The sequence below is a fragment of the Electrophorus electricus genome, chromosome 21 (assembly GCF_013358815.1).
Source record: "Electrophorus electricus isolate fEleEle1 chromosome 21, fEleEle1.pri, whole genome shotgun sequence".
In the NCBI taxonomy this organism is placed as follows: Eukaryota; Metazoa; Chordata; class Actinopteri; order Gymnotiformes; family Gymnotidae; genus Electrophorus; species Electrophorus electricus.
The window spans coordinates 313,253-338,853 of NC_049555.1; the positions used below are offsets into that span (position 1 = coordinate 313,253).

General features: G+C 40.6%; 2 protein-coding genes across 4 annotated transcripts; one reads left to right on the forward strand and one right to left on the reverse strand.

Annotated features, from left to right (window-relative positions):
* Positions 1-1,180: 1,180 nt before the first annotated feature.
* On the reverse strand, positions 1,181-6,663 carry fbxo3 (F-box protein 3). 2 transcript variants are annotated; one of them, XM_027028294.2, is made up of 11 exons: positions 6,538-6,663; positions 5,550-5,639; positions 5,266-5,429; positions 4,913-5,027; positions 4,419-4,623; positions 3,877-3,922; positions 3,378-3,462; positions 2,744-2,866; positions 2,141-2,256; positions 1,778-1,968; positions 1,181-1,504 (listed from the first exon to the last, which is right to left on the reverse strand). In XM_027028294.2, the coding sequence occupies exons 1-11, from the start codon at positions 6,627-6,629 to the stop codon at positions 1,301-1,303; spliced, it is 1,431 nt and encodes a 476-aa protein (XP_026884095.2). In that variant the 5' UTR covers positions 6,630-6,663; the 3' UTR covers positions 1,181-1,300. The 2 variants fall into 2 exon arrangements, with proteins under 2 accessions (XP_026884095.2, XP_026884096.2); XM_027028295.2 differs by lacking the exon at positions 5,550-5,639.
* A 1,776-nt stretch (positions 6,664-8,439) lies between these two features.
* Positions 8,440-22,668, forward strand: syt13 (synaptotagmin XIII). 2 transcript variants are annotated; one of them, XM_035521123.1, is made up of 6 exons: positions 8,440-8,772; positions 12,160-12,520; positions 13,336-13,464; positions 14,361-14,680; positions 19,643-19,769; positions 20,190-22,668. In XM_035521123.1, exons 1-6 carry the CDS (start codon positions 8,599-8,601, stop codon positions 20,492-20,494), a joined length of 1,416 nt encoding a protein of 471 aa, XP_035377016.1. In that variant the 5' UTR covers positions 8,440-8,598; the 3' UTR covers positions 20,495-22,668. The 2 variants fall into 2 exon arrangements, with proteins under 2 accessions (XP_035377016.1, XP_035377017.1); XM_035521124.1 differs by having other exon boundaries at positions 8,624-8,772; positions 12,165-12,520.
* The last annotated feature ends 2,933 nt before the right edge of the window (positions 22,669-25,601 follow it).

Here is a 25,601-nt window from a genome sequence, read left to right on the forward strand (position 1 = left end):
ATCATTTGTAAAGAAATATACATAACGTCCTGTTTATTTACCCAAACTTAAAAAAAACACACATGTACAAAAAAGCCTCGATGAACAAAAACAAAGGTACTGAACTAATCTGAACAAATCAGAATAGCAGACAGCCCGAAAGTCCTATTGCACTGCATATTACAAGAGTAAAATAACTATTAATTACTAACAAAGATCAAAAATCTATACACCTTTAAGCAACTATTCACTCACATTGCCTTCATGAGAAGATTCACAGATGGTTACAGACACAGCAGAGCCTTATCTACACACCTGTCGGGGCATACTTGAGTCCAGTTTAACATTTGTGTGTGTGTGTAAACCCTGTTATGTTACTTGGAAACATTACTGCATGGTGGCAATACCACTAGAAATAGACATACACTTGACTTGTTGCAGCTTATGTAGTATGTTGTATTATTTCCATAATCCTGAGAGTTGCCAAATGTTTTAATTGTCAGAATAGTTTAATGTAGTGTACCAATGTCTAAGACTGTCTAATAGAGTTCACATGTGCCACGTTTTTGAGTCACTAACCCCCAGTAATGTCTATAGCAGTATATTACGGTAAGTTTAGTTGCTGTCATTTTATTATCATTCCTATAGAAAGTCTTTTTTTTTCCAAGGATTCCTGTCATTGGCGGAGGAGACATGACTGGTATAGCTAGTGTTATCCCGGCAGAGCTAGCGCTACGCAATGAAGATCTGCAAATAAATGGTTGATTCTGACTGGTGTACTTTCTTTCTGATTAAACCAAAAATGTATACACATACCCCACACTTTCCTACAATATTTGAGAGGGCTGGTTTGAGTGTTTAAACATTTTTATAAATAGTGGCAGTCTTTTTGTTTTTGGTTAAGTGTAAAGCTCCTAGCTGAGACCAGCATATACAAAACAAAAGCTCAATGAACAGCTCAATGCGTGCGTGTTTTCAGGTCATTACTTTTCTTTGAAAGTGAACACTGCAACTATAGTATCACACTGCCACTCTTTCTCTCTTTGCAGGACGTTACTGTGATAACACACACACACACACACACACACACACACACACACACACACATACACACGCACACACATACATACGCACACACATACATACGCACACACATACGCACACACATACATACGCACACACATACATACGCACACACATACATACGCACACACACACACACGCACACACACACACACACACACACACGCTGGAAGGTTCATGAGGGGGCAGACACAAAGCCTTCCGTATAATAAACAATGGAAGTCTAAATCTGTTGCTCTCATTTGCTCTTGGGCTTCTGTGCGCGTGCCTGTGTGTGTGTGCGTGTGTGAGAGCGGCCCCCGTGGCCGGCCACATTCATGTCGAGCTGCCCTTCCTCCTCGAAGTCATCAGTATCTGCAGAGTTGTCATTGTTGAAGAGGCCAACAGGTGCCTCACTCACAGCGTTGTGAGGGGAGGTGGACCTCAGGGGAGAGAGAGCACCCTGGGAGAGTAAGGCAAGAGAATCATACACAAAATATCTTAAAGATATGACAAATCAATTCTATTTTTTTCTCCAGAGAAGCCAGCCAAGCAATGTTTCCGACACACCTCAAGCCTGAGGTTTTTAGTAAAGATAGGAAAAGTGCCTGCATAAATCAAGACAAAAAACTTTCTCACTGACTCACAATCTGTAAGGACATGCAACCCCCCTAAAAGATTAATATAATAAACAATAAAATAAAGTAAAAAAAAATTAGAGAAAGTGCTGACATACCGATCGTACTGCAGACTCACGGAATGGTGGGCAGACCATGTAGAATCGGGGAATAGACACATCAAAGATCTCCTCCTTGTTTTTGAGCTGGTGAAAAGTGTAGTGACCCTCCATGTGCTCAGAGGTGGTGGAGAAGGTGGTGCAGCTAGCGTACTCATGCACTTTACCAGGGGTCATCACTGGAAACTCACCTACACACACATACACTCTTAATATTTTAGGGTAATATGTATTCACCTATCATACGTTTCCTAAGACTGGACTCGTAATAAATTAATTTGGTCTATTATGGCCCACTCAGGGTCTGTTAAGAGCCTGTTACGGCTACTCTGGGTCTGTTACGGTCCGCTCTGGGTGCCTCACCCACAACCCCGGGGCCTCGGACCTCCTCCACATTCCCATTGGCATTGGTGATCTTCCAGTAGCGGCTGTCCAACTGGCATGCACTTTCCGGCAGTGCCGACCGCGCCATCTCGATTCTGACACGGTGTGAGCAGGTGAGGGTCAAAGGTCAGTATTCAGAGACCTATCCAAAAACTTAACTACTGTAGGTTCAAAATCCTCTCCACCTCCAACTTGCAAACTTTTTAATTTTGGCATGTCATCGAAAACACAACATTGGATGACCAAGCAACATTTCAGTCATAGTGTAATGAGTCTGACGGATGTGTTTCAAAAATGAGACAGGCAGCCGACTTAAAAGAGTCACAAGAGAAGATACTGAAGTATCCACCTGCACCGCCCACCCTCACCGCCTACATGCAACTTCCACCCTCATCCCTGACCACACACACCCACCTTGCTAAGTAACGTTTGTTTTGATTTGTTTATAGGTCAAGCTCTCAATCAATTTGGGTGCATATTGCAATGCAGGGTTCAGATTTGACTGTCTAATTGAGATTCATATTTGTTAATATATTTGTTAAAATAACTCAATGTAAAAATAAAGAATTAACTGTGTTTTACCTGATTCTGTATGTGAAGAAGAAGTGTGGTGGATGGACAGAGCTGAGTTCAGGCAGAAAGGAGGTGGACACGGACACAGTGATGTCGCCAGTGGTGGCCACGCACTTCTTATCATGGACATACCTAAACAATATAAATATAAACATCAACATAAACATACCCAACAAACATCAACATAAACATCAACATAAACATACCTAACAAACATAGCTAACAAAGAAACATAGCTAACATACCTAACAAACAAACAACATAAACATACCTAACAATCATACCAAACATACCTAACAAACAAAACATCAGCGTGTAGTAATAACTGTTAAAACTTCTATCACTCATCATTCACCTGTTAGTATGCTGCTGACCCCTGCTTCTGAAAGGTTGTTTTAATTCATGAATCTGGACCTTACAATAAATTCATGCACTCAGTTATCTTTGCACAGTGGGACACATTTAACCATTAAGAAAGTTGTTAAACCTGTCTTCCCACTTTAACACATATGTGCCACAGGATAAAATAAATAAATATATGTCTGGGATTGTAACACACCCGGAAGCGTGAAACCACAGCCACTTATGAATGCGCACAAGCACACTTACACATGCACACTTCTGTACACACACACTCAGGTACCTGAAGATCTGGTCTCGAATGATGGGGTATTCGCCAGTGACTACGTTTTGGACATATGAGGTAAACCATTCAGTAAAGTTAGATCCTGCAAGTGTGAGAGAGATCAATTATGCTTAAGTGAATTTAACAAATCTAGTTATATTACCCGCCAGGTACTTTCTGTAACACCACCCAGGGCTGTAACAGTTTTCTGTGGCATTTTCTGACTGAGCTACCAAGCCAAGCTCGGTCCCAGTGCTTTAACTCAGAGCCATTTTAAAAACCTCTCAAACCAAGAAGGCACTAATGAAAGATAATCTCTGTGCAGGAACTCATAAAACCCAGATAAGTCAGGAACTGTTCCAACTACAGTCCTAAAAGGCCCAGGCACAGTGCAGTGCTGTCACTGCTCTAGTATAAATAGGGCACCGAGTGACCTGAAGTATTACATTATGTGTGTTACAGTCTAATACATTTAGAGGAACTCATTCTATTTTCCACTGTAAGGTCTATACTCTACCTGTGATGAACATATCAATAGCGGACGGATCTTGTGCAAGTTGATCCTGTGAAGAGAAAAACATCACAAAAAACAATAAGCCTGTAGTGTGGCATAATAAGCCTATAGTGTAATAGGCCTGTAGGGTAATAAGTCTGTATTGTGATGTAATAATCCTGTAGTGTAATAACCCTGTATTGTGGTGTAATAAGACAGTAGTGTGATGTACTAAACCTGTAATGTAGTGTAATAAGCCTGTAGTGTAGTGTAATGAGCGTGCAGTATGATGTGATAAGCCTGTAGTGTAGTGGCCAACAGAACAACATGTGAACTGCAGAGCCATCAACACTACGCTGTATATACACTATGCAGCATATAATCAGAGTAAACCTCTGTTTGTGTGTGTGTGTGGTACCATGTTAGAGCAGACTGGGCAACAGTAGAAGATCTTACTGTGTGCACAAACACTGATTAGTTTTTATAGTGCATGTGTGTGACTGAGTGTGGGTGGGTATGGGGGGTAGAGAGAGAGAGAGAGAAAAAAAGAGAGAGTACATGCTAACCGGACAGTGGTAGAAAATCTCACTGTGGACCCGTCCCTCTACACTCTCAAGGGCCATGTACTGGCTAAGGCCCGTGTGGAAGCAGAAGGTCAGTGGGAGACACTGCCGCATGCCCTTCCTCTGCTGGAACCCCCCTGCTGCTGTCTCAATGTCCAGCAGGTCCTCAGAGCGGTAGTGATTGGACAGAGCCATACTGCCCATCAACCTGGGAGGCAAGGCCAAACCCAGACATTAAAGTCCACATTTAGTAAATATACACTTATGGCTCCATAACAGAAGATAATATAGGGTCAACTGTTCATGCGGGTTAAGTGGGAAAGGCTTTACATACACACACTACACGTGTTTAATACGAAGGCTCTGTGATGTGTATGGTTTGCTCAGGTGTTATATTAATAGGACCAGTTTTTAACAGTGGTCAGTTCTGCTATATTAACAGGACCAGGGTTTTTAACAGTGGTCAGTTCTGAAGGCCTCAGTAAGCAGTGCCTCACCCGGGTACCACAAGTTTCTGTCCATTGTGTATCCTGTACGAGCAACGGTAGTCGTTGGGAAGCTTACAGCCAATCTGAGCCTCAATGGCATCCAGTTCCTCCTCTTTAGCGCCATCTATTGACAGACAAGAGGAAATGGTTTCAGCTATTTTTCTTCCATTTTGGTTTAATGACATTCATTGTGTGGGCAGTCACTGTATAGAGGATTTTTTCTGTCTTTTTCCTTATCAGAAAAACAGTCAAAATCTCATGAAAACTATTCAGCTGTAAACTGCTGTTAGCAGGCAGGGTTATGCTGCTTACATGCAGGTCACCTGGGGAAACATTTGCATTGCAGGAATGCTTGGACACACCTTTGAGGGAGGCGATCATTCGTGGACATTTCTGGCCCAGATAGGATTTCAAATTTTCCCAGGATTCTTTCAGCATGCTGTAGTGATCAATGTATCGACCCAGATCGATATAAAACTCCCGGAATAGCTCCTTCCAGCTCTGCCCTCTATGAGACTTATCCGCCCTGTATCAGTAAACCAGCACCATAACCATCACACACATTCTAAAAGACATGCAAAATTAACATGTTTGAATATGAATGGCTTAACGGGTGCTACACAGCGAAGCCTCTTGGTAAACTTACTCTGCGAGAAGCCAGTGCTTCTTGCAAAGCACCTTCCATAAAGGATTGTGGCCTGTAAGCTCATTCAGACGTCGACTTACAAGGCTGCAGCTGAGATTGAATTAGGCAGAAGAGCAGCATCAACTTAGCTACTTTTCATGACAGAGGTATTACTTCATAAAATATATAAATGAATACAGAATAAAAAGAAATTATAAATGATTAGAAAGTACACTACTAGCTTGCTACATTAGACAATTAAAAGTGCTTTAAAAAGTGCTTTAATTAGGTACTGAAGTAGGACAGCACGTACCACTGCTCCATAATCAACAGTTAGCCTAGTTAACCTAGCTGTCTCACATTCATCAACACATTTAGCCTAGCTGTCTCACATTCATCAACACAGTTAACCTAGCTGTCCTACATTCATCAACACAGTTTACCTAGCTGTCTCATATTCATCAGCCTCAGATGAATCCCAGCGCAGCTAAATTATCAAATATATTCCAATTGAATCCGCTCTTATTCTGAAATAAGCGGCTGTTTGCCTGTGGCTCAACGCAGCCCTCTTTTAAGTGCCGTAACACCAAAGTATTCTTTTCGACATTAAGTAGTCAGTTATGTATTGATTGATTCCATCTCCCCTCTGGCTGGATAATCAGACTGTAGGTTAGCTAGCCTGCTAGATACTGGCAGTAGCACCTTATACACAGAAGAGGATGTTTCTGCCGACAGTGACACAGCCATGACTGCAGTAAACACACACGCATCTACTATTCAGCACTTTAAATTAAGTGAAAATGTTTAACATTGTTACGGTATAGTGGTTTACTGACATATCCCGCTAGGTAACTAACATAACACACTAACCTAGTTAGCACAGCTAGCGATAGCTGTACAACAACACGAAACTTGTGTATTATTTTATATAAATATGTGGGAGGACATATGCTTAGATGTGCCTACTCGTAAATAATGTGACGTTGGTAATGATGTGATGAACATTCACCTGACCAAATCTCTGAAGTCAAGAAATGACAAAATCAACAGTAAAGGATCCGAAGGTAAACTGTCCAAGTTTAGCACTATGGACGCCGCCATCTTCACACCATCGGCGAAGCCCCGCCCACCTCACCGTGTCTGACGTAAATTGCATCACCGTGACGTAAATGACACGTTTACGTAAACATTGTCACGTCAACTACGAAATATAAAAAAAAAATCAATGTTTCTTATTCAACTAATATACGCACATTGTTCATTAATCTACTAAACGAAAAATGTTACTTATACGTGCTGTGCAGTACACAAAGTTAAAACTATATTTGAAATTAAAGTCATTATGAGGGCATTTTTAGTACAAATCAAGTTGATGCGAGAAGTGTTTGAATTTTTTTTAACACCTCAAGGGGGCAGTGTATTCTTCCGGTATCAGAAAACAGTTGACAAGAAAAATAATTACTTACATTTTTTTTAAGTGACCTTTTTATGTTATTTTATTTTATTTTTACAAAAAAATATATATATTAAAAATTGCTTCATCTAGGTGCTTCTGATTGTGGTTCTATACAGTCAGGAGCTCATGTAGAAGAATGAATGTGTGTGAGACTGCTCTTGTATGAGGTAAAGCTTGATAGTTATTTCATTAAATCTTAAAGAAACCTGCCATCATGGAAACTGAGAGTGATACTTTAATCCACGTGAATATGTCATGCAGCCCAATACTTCAATTTAAGGTGATACAATCTCCAGAGATTAAGTGAAATTATACAGTGAGACCCAGTAATTATGGGCTCCAATGCATATTCAATTTATTTACATAATTTTCACACATACCCAACAAACTGAGTTAAGTTTCATAATGTATGTATTTGTGTGTGGCTGTTGTATTAAAGAGTAACTAAATCAGACAGCCTCAGCAACTCCCCACTGAGGGATTTCCAGGTGCTGTGAGTCATATTCAGTGCTCCTCTTCCTGGTCATATTAAGTAGTCCTCTTCCTGGTTATTTTCAGTACTCTTCTTCCTGTTTATATTCAGTACTCCTCTTCTGGTCATATTCAGTACTCCTCTTCCTGGTTATTTTCAGTGCTCTCTGACCTGAGGCATGTGTTTATACTCATAAAAGGAGCAGGAGGCACGAGGAGTGTATGGGGCAAGGGGCTGTTTCCATGGTAACATACTATCGATTCTCTAGTGGAAAGGATCTAAGATTGAAAGTGATAAATTATTTCTTAAAATAATTTTAAAATGAACAACATTTTAACCAATAAACTAACGTCTAATATAACATGTTTAAATAAAATAAATGAAACGAGTAGAATAAATCATGCAGATTATGTCTATATTTTTGGCTAGCATTGCAGAAATGTTTTAAAGTGTGTGGTTTCATAGGACCTGTAGGGGCGGAACTCTGTGAAGGTGATAGCTCTGACATGCAGCTCTGACGTCAACACACACACACACACACACACACACACACACACACACACACACACACACACACACACACTCACTCTGTCATATGTTCGAGAGAGTGGGGGTGGTAGTAGCAGACTCACTCTTATTGAGTATGGATAGCCAGTCGTCAAAACCCTCCCTCTTCATCACACCCCCGTCCTCACCCTCCAGTGCCATCTGCTTGGCTGAGTGCATATCACACAGAGGGCAGCACATCACACATGCATGCATGTGGTGCTTCCTTATCTCCTCCTCTCTCTTACAGCTGTTGAGCTCTCTACCTGTCCTCTCTCACTCTGCCTGTCCTCTCTCTCCTCTGGTCTCGGTCTCTCTCTCCTCGTCTGTCCCCTCTCACTCTGCCTGTCCTCTCTCTCCTCGTCTGTCCTCTCTCACTCTGCCTGTCCTCTCTCTCCTCTGGTCTCGGTCTCTCTCTCCTCGTCTGTCCCCTCTCACTCTGCCTGTCCTCTCTCTCCTCGTCTGTCCCCTCTCACTCTGCCCGTCCCTTCTCTCTCTGGTCTTGGTCTCTCTCTATGAAAAGAGAGACGTGATATAGCTCAGCTTGTCTCTCTTCTCCCGTTTTCTCAAACGGATCTGCACCAAGGCTTGAACGGATGTTCATCTCCGCGGCAACGCTCCTGGGAGCCACCCTGGGCACAGTGTCCGGAGCGATCACACTTTGCGGTCTCTCCCTGCTTTGCAGGAACTGCAAGAAGGGCCAGCTAGAACGAGAGGATGATACAGAACCTGAGAAAGCCAAAGCCAGCATCCTGCACACGCTCACACAGGTAAGAGGAACAGACACACACTAATGTGGTCAGACACCAGAACAAATGCAGATTAGTATGCTAAATAACCTCTAGGTAAGGGACACATACATAAAGTATATGTGCACATACAGAGGATATCATTAATGAGGAACAGTGTGGATCTAGATGAACAGGACGAATAAACAGGGTGAAACAGATTAGTTAGCTGATGCTCTAGCAAATCAGACAGCTGACTGATCAGTGTTCTCTGTCTTCTTTTGATCGAGGACACTTCTAAAACTCTTTTTATGTGTTTCTATGTGACTATGGACATGTGTTGCCCTTTAAATAGTTGAAACATGAAGGGAGAGACAGCAATAAGCAATCAGATTTAGATTAGTAATGTTTGCTGTGTTGAATAACCTTTGAGACTAAGGTAATTAGATTCCTTGAAAGCTTGTGGTGATTTTGCATGAGAAACCACTCATTACATTGTCCTCGCTTGCTTCATGTGCTGTTTATAAATTTCTTATTGCTGGCTTTCACATTCAGTATTTGCTGTTGGCTGTAATTGCTTCACCCCTGTACAGGAAGGAAACAGAACAGGCTGGTTTATTGGAACACCTAAAAGACATGCAGACACTCTACTACTATACTGTACATACTGTACACTCTACTACTATACTGTACATACTGAAGCTAAGGCTAGCTTATGGTACCTAGTAGGGTGAATTGTTTATTCATTCAAGTTCATGTTGTCTCTCCAGGCTAAGGTTATTGTTAAGTGTTCAATTTTTGGCACAAAGAAAGTCTTGCTTAGGGACAAAGTTCAAATTGTTCTATTTTTTAGAACAAGTAAGCTTAACGGGTCTCCTCTTTACACCATCCTGAAAGCATCATCTGGACATAATTGCCTAGCAAGCACAAGTAGAGCTGTTCTGTTATTTTATGCCTCTCTCTGTTCCATAGCTGTCTCTCTGTTCCATAGCTGTCTCTCTGTTCCATAACTGTCTCTCTTTCCCAAAATTGTCTCTCTGTTCCATAGCTGTCTCTCTGTTCCATAACTGTCTCTCTTTCCCATAACTGTCTCTCTGTTCCATAGCTGTTTCTCTATTTCCACTTTGTGGCCGTCTCGCTCTGTTACACTTAAATTAGCTCTTTGCTTAGCAGGGGATGTACAAACCCTCTATTTGCTCTGTTATTGAGCTGCAGTGTCAAAGATAATGATGAGCAGGAAACAGTCTGCATTCTTTTCCCCAGTCTGATTTTCCCCAGTCTGATTTTCTCTTACACACCAGTACACACCACAAGGCTTGGAGTATCTGTTTTCCTCCTTACTTTATACATCCATTTCACTATTTCAAAAGCTCTGCCATAATGTGTTGGAATAACCTGTTTCATAGAGATCCCATCCACAAGGGCTGGTCCGTGGCCTGGAAAAAAAGTAATCTTTATTATAGTTATGATAGAATTACACTGGCCCCTGCATCTGAAATGACTGCATGATTAAATGTCTCACCTTTGGAGCAAATGAGACCTCATAGCTTATTTGATAAGCCAGTGTATCTTTTGTTGTTTCCTCTGTGAGGCAATGGGTTAAGAAATAACTGAGCAACAAGCAGCCCTGCAGAATGTGTGTGTGTGTGTGGCTGTGTCTGTGTATCCATATGTAGGAGAACACAGATGCATAGGTCTATAATTAGACCTAGTCTGGAGGACACTGGTCTTGAATTCATCAATGGATTCTACAGTCATTTTCTCCCTCTCACCCCTCCAATGCTAAACAGCACATATTAACACATTACCCCGCCACCATACACACATACTCTTACTCATATATTACAAATCTTTTGCATTCACACACACTCATCACACACCTCACAGCCTACGCAGACACACAAAGATCCCAGTGATTTGATCTTGGTGCTATTTCAGTGCCTGTGCTAGTGCTGAGTATGAGTGCATGCCAGATTCACTGAGGCTGTCATACAGTCACGACTCTTTCTGACTCTCTCTCTCTCTCTCTCTCTCTCTCTCTCTCTCTCTCTCTCTCTCTCTCTCTCTCACACACACACACACACACACACACACACACAGTATAGGTGCACACCTTACTCTGAGACATTCATACACTCACACATATGCAGACATAATTATTTCAGTCCCTTTGTAAGGTGATTATATTCTATGTGCAGTCATGAATATTCATTACATGCTGAAGTCACAGATGGATGTGAGAGTGGAAAGGAGGTCTTTGTGTATGACACAAGAGAAAGAGAGAGAGAGAGAGAGAGAGACAGAGGGAGAGAGGGGGAGAGAGAGAAATAATTCTTCAGTATAATTCACAGTATAATTCATTCAGTGCTCTTCACACTGTATATCTCTATATTTAAGAGATTTGACAAAATCGGGGACAGATGTCTCCTGTAGTGAGGTATGCACTAGAAAGCCTAAAATGCAAAATCATCCTACCGTCATCTACATATTCCATCTCGTTTGAAACTGTAGAGGAGATTTTAAAACACATATCTTGTATGAATATCTACTGAAGGGTGATGTGGACTGTGTGGATTATGAAAGTATAAAATCGTGACCATGGCAAGCTGCCCCTTCTTAGCTTGTGTGTTGTTTTTGCTGTAGAATCACAGGCCTGTGGTTACATACATTTCCTTCCTATTATGAATTTCTGTGTTCTATATGTGTGTATTCTGTGTGTGTGTGTTCTGTATGTGTGTGTTCTGTGTGTATTTGTGTGTGTTCTGTATGTGTGTGTTCAGTATGTATGTTCAAGTTCAAGTTTGGTTTATTTGTCACATACATTGTCATACACAGTCATATGTCATACATATGCCATATGTCATACATATGTCATACATAGTCATATGTGTTCTCTGTGTATATATGTGTGTTCTGTGTATGTGTGTGTGTGTTCTGGATGTGTGTGTTCTGTGTATGTGTGTTCTGCATGTGTGTTCTGTATGTGTGTTCTGTGTGTATGTGTTCTGTGTGTATTTGTGTGTGTTCTGTATGTGTGTGTTCAGTATGTGTGTGTTCTCTGTGTATGTGTGTGTGTGTGCGTGTGTTCTGTATGTGTGTGTTCTGTGTGTGCGTTCTGTGTGTGTGTGTTGTGTATGTGTGTATTCTGTATGTGTGTGCTCTGTATGTGCGTCCTGTATGTGTGTTCTGTATGTGCGTCCTGTATATATGTGTTCTGTATGTGTGTTCTGTATTTCTGTGTTCTGTATTTCCGTATTCTGTTTACATTCAGTTTACAGAGATGTGGCCAACGTTACATTTCTGAAACAAAGCATACAAATGTAATGACATTTTGGATTGTGGCTTCATTATGTACATGTACATTATGTAATGGCTCATGTCATCTCTTTCTCTTTTTCTCTTTCTTCTTTTTCCATGGTCATAATTAAGTTCAGCGTGCAGAAATCTACAGAGCCTATTCAGCCTCAAACTTCACTGAAGTTCCCCAAAATCTACAAACCTAAACCATGCGCCACGTCACCTGAGGTCATCAGCTACAACTCTAAACCATGCACCACATCACCTGAGGTGATCAACTACAAACCTAAGCCAAGAGCCAAATCACCTGAAGTCATCACGTCACCCGAAGTTGTCAGGTCGCACGAGGTTGTCAGGTCGCCCGAGGTTGTCAGGTCGCCCGAGATCATCAACTATGGCGAGTGTGCAGTTACTTCAGAGCGCCCAGCCGCTGAGCCTGGCTGCTGCAATCCAGGAGCGGAGGGAGATGAGGCCTTCACCTCCTCACGGCAAGGTGAAAACCCTTACATTACTGTCACCATGTGTAATCTTCACCATTCTTAACTCACTGAGAGACGTCACATGTCTCATTTACGCATTCCTGTGTTCCACTGAGCACCAGACGATAATTCCCTGTATTCAGCTCTGCGACATGAGAGATAACCTTTAACAAATCATTAACATTCACTTTAGTTATTTATATCTTTCCCCCAGGCATGGGCTAACCTTTCCGAAGGAACTGTTATCTTGTGCTGCAGCGATGGGTTAACTGGACACATGAGTGTTTGCTTTTGTCCAACCATCATCTGCATATTCTATCTCATCTGCATATTCCATCTCATCATAGACTGTAGTAGAGAGATGGCTGGGGAGAAAGAGAGAGAGAGAGAGAGAGAGAGAGAGAGAGAGAGAGAGAGAGAGAGAGAGAGAGAGAGTTCATGCTAATCCAACAGTGGTAGAAGACAGAGAGAGAAACTGAAAACATTTATAATATAAAAGCATAGCTTGTATGAATATGGGCATAAAATATCATGGAAATACCCTGATGTCAGTCAGAGCATACCTCTGTACTGTGTGTGTGTGTGTGAGAGAGAGAGAGAGAGAGAGATGCAATTTCAATAACGGTATTCTCTCAACAGTATCACTCCCTACATCTTGCACTCCATTCTCTCATTCCATATTGTCTTGTGACTTTAGATGAAGTCTTTGTAAGTATGAAGTGAAAAATTCACTTTGATTATTTCTCATTCCCAAAACAAGCAGTTATCTCCCCAGTTATATCTATGATGTCCATGTAGTGTGAGTACTGATTTCTCTCATGCTCTGCAGATGAGACCCCCTGTGTCACAGACCAATCCAGTGGTTTCTCCAGCAGCAGCACTGTCCTGCACCCAAAACTTCACTTCTCTGTTTGCCTGCACAGTGAGAGCAGAGAGCTACACATCACCATCATAGAGGGTAAACACACACATACACACATACACATAGCCACACACACACACATACACACACATGCTTAAACACATGCTTACATACACACAGGCACACACACACACACACACACACAGGCACACACACACACGCACAGGTACGTAAACACTGGCACACACACACACAGGTACACAAACACCGGCACATGCACACACACACACACACACACACACACAGGTACACAAACACCAGCACACACACACACACACACAGACAGGCACATACATGCACACACACAGACACACACACAGACACACACACACACACAGGCACATACATACGCACACACAAACACACACACACATGCATACACACACACAGGCACATACATATGCACACACAAACACACACACACAGGCACACGCATACACACTCACATACATGCACACACACTTGTTGTTGTGGTTACTGAGGTTAAGACATAATTATGGGATGCTTGGCGCATATTCACTGTATTCCTGTCATTTCCTGTTGTGTGAGCCAGAGCACTCATCTCCGGTCTGCTGCTGCCAGTAGAAAAGCCCTTTCTATATATACACTAGTGTGTTATTGCAGTAGCTGTGAAGGAGAATTTCACCTCTGAAGGTGTGGGTGATTGGCATTTTATTCAGTATTTTGAAAGGAAAATATAATAATTTACATGCTTTAAAGATTTGAAAAAGCCTAGGTTACATTTGCTCTGGTTGGAGATAATCCTCATCAGTTCATTAGCTCCAGGTATCCTATATGTGCTGAGCAGGGATGAGCTCTTTTATCTTAAAGGAGACACAGAGGAGGGGTAAGGGAGGATATGATGTGAAGTCATTGGGAAGGTTTAGTAACTAATTCCTATTTCTCTTCTTCACTGCTCCTCATGGGTGTAGCGGAGCACGTTTGTGTGGAGGCAGGCAGCGAGGGGTACGTGTCGGGGTGCGTGACCGTGCATGGCGAGCGGAAGCTCTCGCAGACGGCAGTGCGTAAGCTGGCATCACGGGTCCACTGGGGTGAAGGCCTTGTGTTCGCCCTGCCCACTGCCTGTGTCAGCGCTGGTACAGAGGGCATGGATGGAGAGGTGGCACTGACCCTGCACAGCTGTGACCGATTCTCCCGAAACACAACTTTGGGCAATATGAGGTTCAAACTGGCTGACGTGGGCATGATGGCAGATGCTGACTGCAGTGTCGACCTGCAGCTACCAAAACAGGTAAGAGGTACAAGTTCATATTTCACTTCTCTCAGTGTGCGCGGAACACCTTATACAGACACACACAGGTTGGAGATTGCTCTAAATGTAGGCTGCATTTCTATACTGTATTCGAAGGCTCCTTCACTTTGGAACAGACTTCTGTGATGTAGCCACTGAGAAATGCAGCCTAGGGTTTGGAACACAGCTAGTGCTGGGAAAATTTAGATCAAAATCACAGTGTGACTGCTCTTACAAGACTGATCAACAAGCCACCAATGATAGGACGTCATGACTTGATGTGAAACTCACGGGACAGTTACAGGATGTCATTGGGTGTTGTGGAACTCACAAAACCTCTACAAATATTGGCTGTGGCCAGACATAAATGAAACATAAGTTAAAGATGAGTGGTTTGTAGAATTCCAATTTTTGCTTCTTGAAGTGTGGTTTCGTGAGGCATAATATTGCCACTACTATGCTTGTTTTTGTTTTCGTGATCCTATGTTCTGCTGGTGTCCAGATCGCTCTCACTGATCATATAGGCCAAGTGTAATCATTTCCTATAATCACACATCTATTATTAAAGAATCTTTATCGTAAGGTCTAAAAACACAAGATATTGCACAGTTGGACATAAAATTGTCAAGATTTTACTGGCATCGTCTGGTAACAGTCTGATAAGACTGCTAAAGTAGATCACTGCAGGAGTCCAATCCTGAGTTCAAAGATGAGAGAAGACTAGTTTTGTAATATTACCTATATGTGCATGAAACATCAGGTAAGCAAGTCAGATTCTGATGGCAAGGTTCAGGTGCAACAAAAGGATTTACCATTAAATCAGCTTGTTTCTGGAAGCTTTCGGTAAAAGGACCTCTGTTTTGTATGGCTTTAGTAGAAGAATGTTTGTAAGGGCTAGGTATGTATAAATTTACTGTCATTTTAATGGTAATGTTCATTGGCTGTAAGGTGTCAGTAATGGATAAGTTTAACGTCACCTGTGCAACTTCCTGTTGTGTTGGAGAGGAGGTGTCTTCATCAGCATAGGTGTGGAAATTAATGTCTCTCATAACAGTTATATTTTCATATGAATAAGGAAGAAGGTACCATGTGTCATTTTGAGTACGGTATAAATACTCTTCCTCCAACACCTTCCTGATGTCTACAGTTTGCTTTAGATGAATAAATAGTGTCAGTGCACACACGCACACACACACACACACACACACACACACACACACACACACACACACACACACAAGCTGGATGGGAAGGGCAAGAGATCTCTATCTGCGTCATCACATACCCTAGAGGAGCTTTAACTACAGTGAGCACACACACACACACACAAAAACACGCACACACACACACACACACACACACACACACACACACACACAGAAAGACATGCCAGGAATATTGTGATTATTATTTTAATAATTGTGATTATGACTTTTAATGTTATGTATTGTATTAATGTTACATATTTATTTAATGTTCGTTTCATTATACTTATATACTTATATTAGCAAAACAATAGGGAACCTGGAAGGCAATGAGGACATGTAAGAGAAATATAGAGGAGATGGAAGAAATGGAATAAAATAAGTGTGGTCTGAAGGTGCAGACTGCGTGTGCATGCATATATGTGCGTGAGTGTGTGACTACATGTATGACGCAGTTTGCACTGTGCTGTAGGAGCACCTCTCTAAATGATTTATTTGTTCATGCAAAATGACACTTGCACACGAGCACAGTTGTAGACACTCTAACAGATGGGAAAGAGGAGGTAATAGATCATGCAGTCATATACAGGCAGACACTCATACACATGCCCCAGCATATACAGTAATACTGATCTGGCTCTTTGTCAACCCATGGTGTGAAATGATTCATATTTTGTCACAGTCACCAGACAGTGGTTTATGAATACACCAAAATAGTCTTTAGAGAAAGATGCAGAGATAGGCAGCATTGATTAGCTATGTCATTGATTAGATAGACATCATTGATTAGATTTGTCAGCTAGTGTCTCTCTGTTGTGGCCCATTTACCCACACATCCTCTGTAAAACATTATTCCTGATTATTATTGCAACATGATCATGATTATGGTAATGTGTGGTTATGGTTCAGATTAATTATTCAAGCTCAGGCATACCAAGCCCATCACTGTTGGTCCTATCAAAGCTGCTACCACAACAGAACAGAACAGAACAGAACCAGACATTTTAATCAAAGGTGATCATGGATCATAAGATGATCTATCAAAGAAATTGACAAATTATAATTTCACAGAAATATCAATAGTGTTAACTGTTGGGAATATTTTGGAAGATTGCTCACACCTAGTGACAGCACTGAAAATCATCAAATGTTGATCCAGTAAGCAGAACAGATCTAGTTATTTCCTTCTGTATGCACACCACCAGTGTCACTAAATTCTTAACATAGTTGGTTAAAAGTAATGGAAAATGCTGCTTTAGAGTCTGATCAATCATCTTACCTAAAGGAATGGTTATTATTATTAAAATTTTAAATTGACCATTATTCAGGTGAGTATGATGTAGTGGTGTTTAGTAATTGTTTATGCCTTTATATAAAATTTGTAATTATATATATGATATATAATATAATTATATAAATAATAATATTATAATATATATACTTATTTTCTGGAGCAGTATATATATATATATATATATATATATATATATAGCTTCAGAAAAAAAGAGACCACTTCAAAATGATCAGAATTTATAGTTTTACAATTGATGGGTATGTTTGACCAGGCTGAGCAGTTTTGTTTTATTCTATAAACTACTGGCGACATTTCCTCCAAATTCCAGATAAAATTTTAGAGCATGTTTTTTAATGAAAATGACTAATGGTCAAAATAATAAAACAGTTACAGAAATTTTTCGGACCACAAATAATGCAATGAAAACATTTATAAACAACGCAGTACTAATATTTCAACTTAGGACGAGTCAAGAAATCAATATTTAGTGGGATTTCATGTGTCTTGGCATGCTTTCCACCAGTCTTTCATATTGCTGCTGGGTAACATTATGCCACTCCTGGCACAGAAATTTCAGGAGCTCAGCTATGTTTGATGGCTTGTGACCATCCATCTTCCTTTTGATCATATTCCAGAGGTTTTCAATGGGGTTCAGGTCTGGAGATTGGGCTGGCCATGATGGGGTCTTGATCTGGTGGTCCCTCATCCACACTTTGACTGACTTGGCTGTGTGACATGGAGCATTGTCCTGTTGAAAAAAACAATCATCATAGTTGGGGAACATTGTCAGAGCAGAAGAAAGCAAGTTTTCTTTCAGCACAGTTTTGTAAGTGGCTTGATTCATGCATCTTTCACAAAGACAAATCTGCCTTGCTGGAATCAGTCATCATTTGCTGGAATCAATCTGGAATCAATCATTCTTGCAGGAATCAATCATCCCTGATCCTGCACCAAATTTCACAGTGGGTGCGAGACACTCTGACTTGTAGACCTCTCCAGGTCTCTGTCTAACCATTACATGGCCAGGTGATGGACAAAGCTGAACATTGCACTCATCAGAGAAGATGACCTTACTCTAGTCCTGTATGGTCCAATACTTATGATCTTTTACAAACTTCAGTCTGGTTCTTTGCTTCTCATTGACGAAGGGCTTTTTTCTTATGGTTGTTTAATTGACATTCGAATGAGGTGGCGATCATCACTGTCGATAGAGTCGTTTTCAACCTCTGCCAGTCTGTAGCTGTTGTTGTCCCATGTGTTTGCTGCTTGACCTTGTTCTTATGAACTGTAGTTTTTTTAAATTTCAAGACAGAAGTAACCTGATGCTCACTGTGTCCCTCTGCCAGTAAAGCTACAATTGAACCCTTCTTTTCCTCATTAAAAACCTTTTTTTTTTTCAACTCTTTTGGCAATGATCTGTTGCTGTATTTTGACTACACTTACTTTTTGGGTAGTCCTAGCACTGCTTTTCCCATCCAGCTGGTTCTTTAACTAGAGAACAATGATGACATCAGCAGTGGTTATATACCGTTGCTTGTTAGAATAAGATTTTGTTAACCTATTCAGCATCTCATTAAGTAGAATGAGGTGTGTCTTTGAAGGAATTCAACAAACACTTGAATAGAATGGCTGCTGTACATGTGGAGATGCTGATTTAAGAAAAAAAATGGAGTGGTCTCTTATTTGTTTCCAGAGCTGTACAAGGAACCCCTAATGAAACATCCTTTTCCCCTTCAGTCCATGTCCACATTAGTTTTTGTTTCTTGCTATGACAGTGTGAACCTTTTAAAAGTAGAAAATAGACAAGATACCTACAACATTCATCTGAATTGATTATCACATTGCTGTATTCATCTGACATCATCATCACAGTGCTCTGTTTTCACCTGAAATCATCACAGTGCTCTGTTGTCATCTGACATCATCACAGTGCTCTGTTTTCACCTGAAATCATCACAGTGCCCTGTTGTCATCTGACATCATCATCACAGTGCTCTGTTTTCACCTGAAATCACAGTGCTCTGTTGTCATCTGACATCATCATGGTGCAGCCATTCTTAGATACATCATCACTGAGGATGACAAAGAAAGGCATAATGCTTCTTCCACTGTGTTTTATTGGTGTTATTTTAAATCAAATATTTCCATTCCGTTCATTTTTAATTTCACCCACACTGTATATGTCCCTACAGCACTCACACTACTGAACTACACTAAGATCATTTTAACACTATCCCCAATACTTAACAAGGATACAACATAAAAATCTGTACAAATACACAATGTACTCCACGTATGGCTTAATCAATATGGCTTCTCTTTCATGTCAAAAGGATTGATTTTTTTACCAAGAGAAGTGGTCTGAGCCAGTTTGACCTGGTGCTGAACCCTTGGTGAGTTAATCCAATGTCCTAGTGCCTCCTGAAGTGCCCAGAATATTGCTAATATCCCATTTCCACACAGATGGAGGTGACGTCTTCGATGGGGGAGCTGCTGCTGTCACTGAGCTACCTGCCGGCAGCTAACAGGCTGGGGGTGGTGGTGATGAAAGCTCGAGGTCTGCAGTCTGACAAACTCAAAGACAACATAGGTACTGCATTCCCAGCAGAATGGTGATGCTCAAGATCAGCGAGCATGGGTCTGTGGGTATTTTCTACTGCTCTAGTTCACCTGACCCAAGTCAACAGCTAATTTGATAACTTCATCAGGTGAATCCAATGTGTTTTGGAGCAGTGATACGGGTGTATGGTCTGAGCTGAGCTAAGCATTTCTTTGATTTCTGATCAAGGACACAGTATCATGGGAGAAGAGCATTGTTGTTACATAGATCCTTCATGTGCAGATTCTTAAGCGTGCAGATGCTAAAACTGTGTGAGTTTCAAACCAAGAGGCATGTTGTCTCTAATAAAACAATAGTATTTAATCAGGGCCACTTTGCATCACTACCCTAAACAGACACAATAAAGCTCAAAATGTTATATAATTGAAGTATTTTGGTGTTGTTTCTCAGACCTGTCAGTGAAGCTGACACTGAAGCACCAGAGTGCCACGCTGAAGAAGAAACACACGCGGCGGGTCAAGCACAAGATCAATGCTGTGTGGAACGAGATGATGATGCTGGCGCTGCCCAGGGAGCTGCTGCCCAGGTCCAGCCTGCAGCTGGAGGTGCTCAACCAGGCCACACCCACTAACCATCTCCCGCTGGGCTGCTGCCTCCTGGGGCTCCAGGCATCTGGCACAGGCCTGCAGCACTGGCAGCAGATGTTAGAGAACCCTCGCAAGCAGACTGCCATGTGGCATTTACTGCATGCCTGAGGGAACACATGCTCACAACAGCAATGTGACTAACATATGCCAACTGCACCTACAATGCCGACAGGACTAACATATACCAACTGCACCCACAACGCCGACGCGACTAACACACACACACAACATTGACGCCACTAATGTACGCCAACCACGCCCACAATGCCGACGTGACTAATGTATGCCAACCTCACCCACAACACCGACACAACAATGCACACTCACAACACCAACGCTACTAACGTTTGCCAACTACTCTCACAATGCCAACGTGACTAACATAAGCCAAAAGCACCAGATAATTACTTTAATGCCTGGCCAGAGTGCTGCTTTAATCATGTATAATTATCTGTGCCAAGGTAAATAAGAATTTCAAAAATGGCCATTGACAATTACAGCACTGTTTGATGGATATGAATAACAGTGAGCAAAAGGGATGAACCTGGATTCTACACAAATGAAATGGTACAAATGTGAAATGAAATGAAACAGTATAAATGTTAAATGAAACAGTATAAATGTGAAATGAAATGGTATAAATGTGAAATGAAACGGTATATATATGTGTAATCAAATGAATAGGTATAAATGTGAAATGCTGCACTAGCCATAGTTTCAGCCCTTTGTGACCTGTGAATTAGTTGTGCTGCACAAATAAATTCGCTATTGTGAGATCATGTTGATTGTAGTTCAGTTTGAATACTAATACCTCCTACAGGACTCTGTGAGTGTAATCAGAGAATACATACTGTTTGTTTCTGGTACATATTATTACATACTGATTAGAGCACTTATTTAGCCATATTTAGCCTTGGTGATGTGAATGTGTCAAAGGAACTCTTAATGGGAAGTGTCAAGCTCATAGTTCCTCATGCACAGCCCAGGCAGAGAGATGTTACTACACACCACTATGCATGTAGAGGGTTAAATGGATCATTAAGACTTAACCGGACTTTCATTTGCTTGAGCGGATGTCTCTTGATCTGTCTCTTGATCCAGGGTAATCATTTGCTACTGTAGATCCAGAACAATGTCAACATGTAAAATTTCTGCAAACTATGAATTTACAGCTGAGGTTAAAACTTCTCTCTGCTATTTTGCTTCATGACCTACAGCCAATCCTTCATATTTTAATACAGAATGGCCCAAATTAGGCCTAATGGAATCCACCTGCTATGTTCAGTATTCTTGAATTACATCAACATGTAACATTTCTGCAAACTATGAATTTACAGCTGAGGTTAAAACTTCTCTCTGCTATTTTGCCTCATGACCTACAGCCAATCCTTCATATATTAATACAGAATAGCCCAAATTAGGCCTAATGGAATCCACCTACTATGTTCAGTATTCTTGAATTACATCACTCTGCATGCTATACTTTGAACATCACATCACACATCATTACTCTGAACATGAGTATAGTAATATACTCAACAAAGCGTATTATGTGTAGTGCATACAAATCAGACACAAATGTAACTGATATACACATGCATCAGCAATACATGTCATAAACCTCCACTAGTTTTGACTGCCATTCTGTTTTTAAACTATGGTATGCTTCATTAAGCAAACAAAATGCCCCATGGACACTTCCAGAAAATGTTTCTAGAGCTCAACCATTTAGCTCCCCGACATAATGAAACTAAACGTGAGGCATGATTAATGAGATTGGTTCTAGAAGAATACAGATTCTTTGTTGGATAAGAACAAGGCTTTTGTTTTGTGTAATCCTGTTATGCTATTTTATTTCACTTGTTTAATGCAACAGAGCAGTTTATACACTGCACATATTTAAATAGGTGAAATTCTAAAGCATTGTAAATTGCTTTAATAATCTCTCTTTATAAATGTAGATGGACAGTTATAACAATATGATGTGTGGTTCAAGTGGACTGTGGGTTTGTTTTATGTTCATATGACCATTCATGAATATTCATGATCGTTAGTAATTATCCATGTTGTACTGCTGGATCAGTGTCATTCTATATAGGCTATTACTTACTGCCACAACCTACTTAATAATAATGATCAAATAATTTGGGCTAAACTGTAGTTAACACCGTGATGATATGGATGTGCTGCTTATGTATATTTATTATAAACCAAAGAGCATATATTACTAAACATGAGGTTTTCGTGTATTCATTATAAAGTGAATAGAATATATTACTAAACGTGATGTTTTTGCGTATTCATTATACACCAAAGAGCATATATTACCTCACTTTAGAAGGGTTGATAGATGGATAGTTGATAGTCGATATTCGATAGATAGTCAATAGATAGTTGACAGTCTATCTACTGATAGTTGATAGTCTATCTATTGATAGTTTATATCTGATAGTGCTGACGTTGCATTTCAAGGTTTTATTTTTAAAATGGGCTTACTCAGTAAGAACTGTTTAATTTACTGTTTGCCATAGCCCTAAGTGAGTCTCACTGGTTTTCTCAACTTATCTCCTTCATGTTGTTACATGCGTGGGTCAGGAAACATGGGAAACAAAACAGACTCCACCAGTATATCATGTACGTAGTCTACAAAACAATGTGAGGGCATAACATTGTTTTAAAATGTGCTAACATGCAGAAAATGCAGAGTAATACAGTGCAAATACCTTCTCATGCAAGGTTTTTTAAGTTTCATTTCAGTCATTCTTCAATGAGAACTTGAACCTTTTTAATGTCATTTGTTCATTTTCTGGTGTCAGTAGAAAGCTGAGTATGGCAGGGATAGTTTCACCAGCCATAGTTTGCACATTTCCACAACATATTTACAAAATTAGGGCCATACTACTCAGACCTGAGCATGCACACTGAGCAGCACATAGTGTATTACTGACAGAGCAGACCAGGCTGGACTTTCATTACTGATGAACGCATTTATAAAACATTATAGATTAAAGAATAAATGAGACTGCTCACAGCTTGGCTGAGTTCCATGTCTATTCATCCGTGACACTAACAAATCTAGACATCTGAAAAGATCTGTGAGCGAATGAAACTAACATTCTGCATAATGTTTATTGAATACTTTGGATGTAACCCGGTTTTAACATTTCAATGTCACTCACAGAAAGATGCTACTGAGTTTTGTATGTTGGACTTTTATAAAAACATATTTCATCTAAAGGGGGCATGCGGCACACAGGAGGCTTCTCTGCCTCTGGTCCAGGTTTTATATCCCATATGTATTCTCTCATTTATATGCCATATGTATTTTATCATGGGCAGCACAGTGGCTTGCTGGTTAGCATGTTTGCATGTAGGGTCTTGGGTTTGAGTCCTTATCTAGGTGGTGTTTCCATGTTCTCCCTGTCTCTCTGTGGGTTTCCTTTGGGGTCTTTGCTTTCCTCCCATAGTCCAAAAACATGGAAGTTAGGATGACTGGATACTGTAAATTGTCCTGTATGAATGTGACCTCTATATGTGTATGTTTGTCCAGTGATGGTTGCTTCTCTGTCCTGGTCTTAATATTCTCCCCTGCACCTGGTGCAATCCCTCAGGGCCTGTGGTTTCTGATAGAGAGTATGCTGTGTGCAAATTGGCAGCTGTTTCTCACTGGTGTGTGAGTGATTGTAAAAGCTGACATCTGTCTGTAAAGTGTCCTTGAGTCTGAGAAAGGTACTAAGTAAATAATACTAATTTATATCCCATACATATCATTTGTCACTATTCCTCTTTTTCACTCCTGCATATGTTGTTGACACTCTGTTTAATTTATGATATTTATTTTGCTGACTTCCTAGCACTGCTGTTTTCTCTCCCATTCCATAAGCATATCTGTGCTTTTCCTCCCTTTGGCATAACAAACGTTTCAGTGAAAAACAGCTGTGATCCTGCTGATCAGAATGAAAGTGATGCTAAATATGAACTGTTGATGATGATCCCAGCTCAAACATGAACAGAAGGTCTACTCCTTCATTCTGTAGTCCAAACTGGGTGATGTTCCTGATTGTCTCTTACAAAAGGAGAGAGAGACAGACAGACAGAGAGAGAGAGAGAGAGAGAGAGAGAGAGAGAGAGAGAGAGAGAGAGAGAGAGAGAGAGAGAGCATGAGAGTGAAAGAGAGGGCGCAGGAGAGAGAGAAAATAAACATTATCAAATATATTTGAATATCATTTTTATATTTGAAAAATTAAAAAGCATTAAAGCTTCACACTAAACCTTACCACAATATTCATATCTCAATTTTGCTTCTGTTTAGAAGCAACCTGTTAACACCATGGAAGGCCATGGATTTCTTTCAAAAACAATGGAAATCTATTTGAATAATATATGTATATAAATGGGATAAATGCATGAAAAAACCCTGTTGAATAGTGCTGAATATGAAATGGATGTGTGTAGAGGTACAGAATATGTATGCAGTTAAAGTGATATTTACTGTAAAACAAAACCTCACCTGCAAATCTGCATTTTATTATTATTCTACTTATACCTTATTATTCCACTGCTCTCTGTATAACTTCTGCCTCCTCTCTTCCATCTCCCCTGCTCTGACTGTAGTACTGACACCTTATCATAGCACTGACACTTCATTGTAGTACACAAACCTCATCATAGTACTGACACCTCACCGTAGTACTGAAGTCTTCATTAATATCATTCATATTATCATTCGTATTAATGAGTGCTAAGTAGGTTTAATAAGTGTGACAGCTGCAACTATCATGGAGCAACGAATGGAGTCCTGCCTGCAAATTCTGTGCCTTTAGGTAACAGTTATTTCGCATCCATTAAAGCTATGAAAACATTGCGTTGTCCCTCTTCCTTGACTGCAATGGGATAAACAGTTTGTACTTGAGTTTGGCACTGGAGTTTATCTTAGTTTGCGCACTCTTGTGTGGTATTATATATGTTGAGTCATTCTGAGTCATGTTCAAGTCTGGCACCTCTTGCTTTGTGAGGGCTACATCCACAGAGTCTTAAACCACTGGACAATAACTAAGAGATGTCTGTCATACACACTCTCTCTGTTTCAGGTGACGTCTCTCACAACACATTCTGTCTTAGGTGACATCTGTCACACACTCTCTCTTTCTCAGTAATAACACTTCTCTCCCATCTGTCGTGCTCATGATTAAAAAACTAGAGTTAGTCATTCTGG

Excerpts from the sequence above, each read along its gene's own strand:
- fbxo3 (XM_027028294.2), bottom strand. The coding sequence starts at position 6,629 with ATGGCGGCGTCCATAGTGCTAAACTTGGACAGTTTACCTTCGGATCCT. Across the intron at positions 4,624-4,912 it reads CAGAAACTTGTGGTACCCGG|GTTGATGGGCAGTATGGCTC; the intron begins GTGAGGCACTGC and ends CTTGCCTCCCAG. Across the intron at positions 3,463-3,876 it reads TATTGATATGTTCATCACAG|GATCTAACTTTACTGAATGG; the intron begins GTAGAGTATAGA and ends TCACACTTGCAG.
- syt13 (XM_035521123.1), top strand. The coding sequence starts at position 8,599 with ATGTTCATCTCCGCGGCAACGCTCCTGGGAGCCACCCTGGGCACAGTG. Across the intron at positions 13,465-14,360 it reads ACACATCACCATCATAGAGG|CGGAGCACGTTTGTGTGGAG; the intron begins GTAAACACACAC and ends TCATGGGTGTAG. Across the intron at positions 19,770-20,189 it reads CAAACTCAAAGACAACATAG|ACCTGTCAGTGAAGCTGACA; the intron begins GTACTGCATTCC and ends GTTGTTTCTCAG.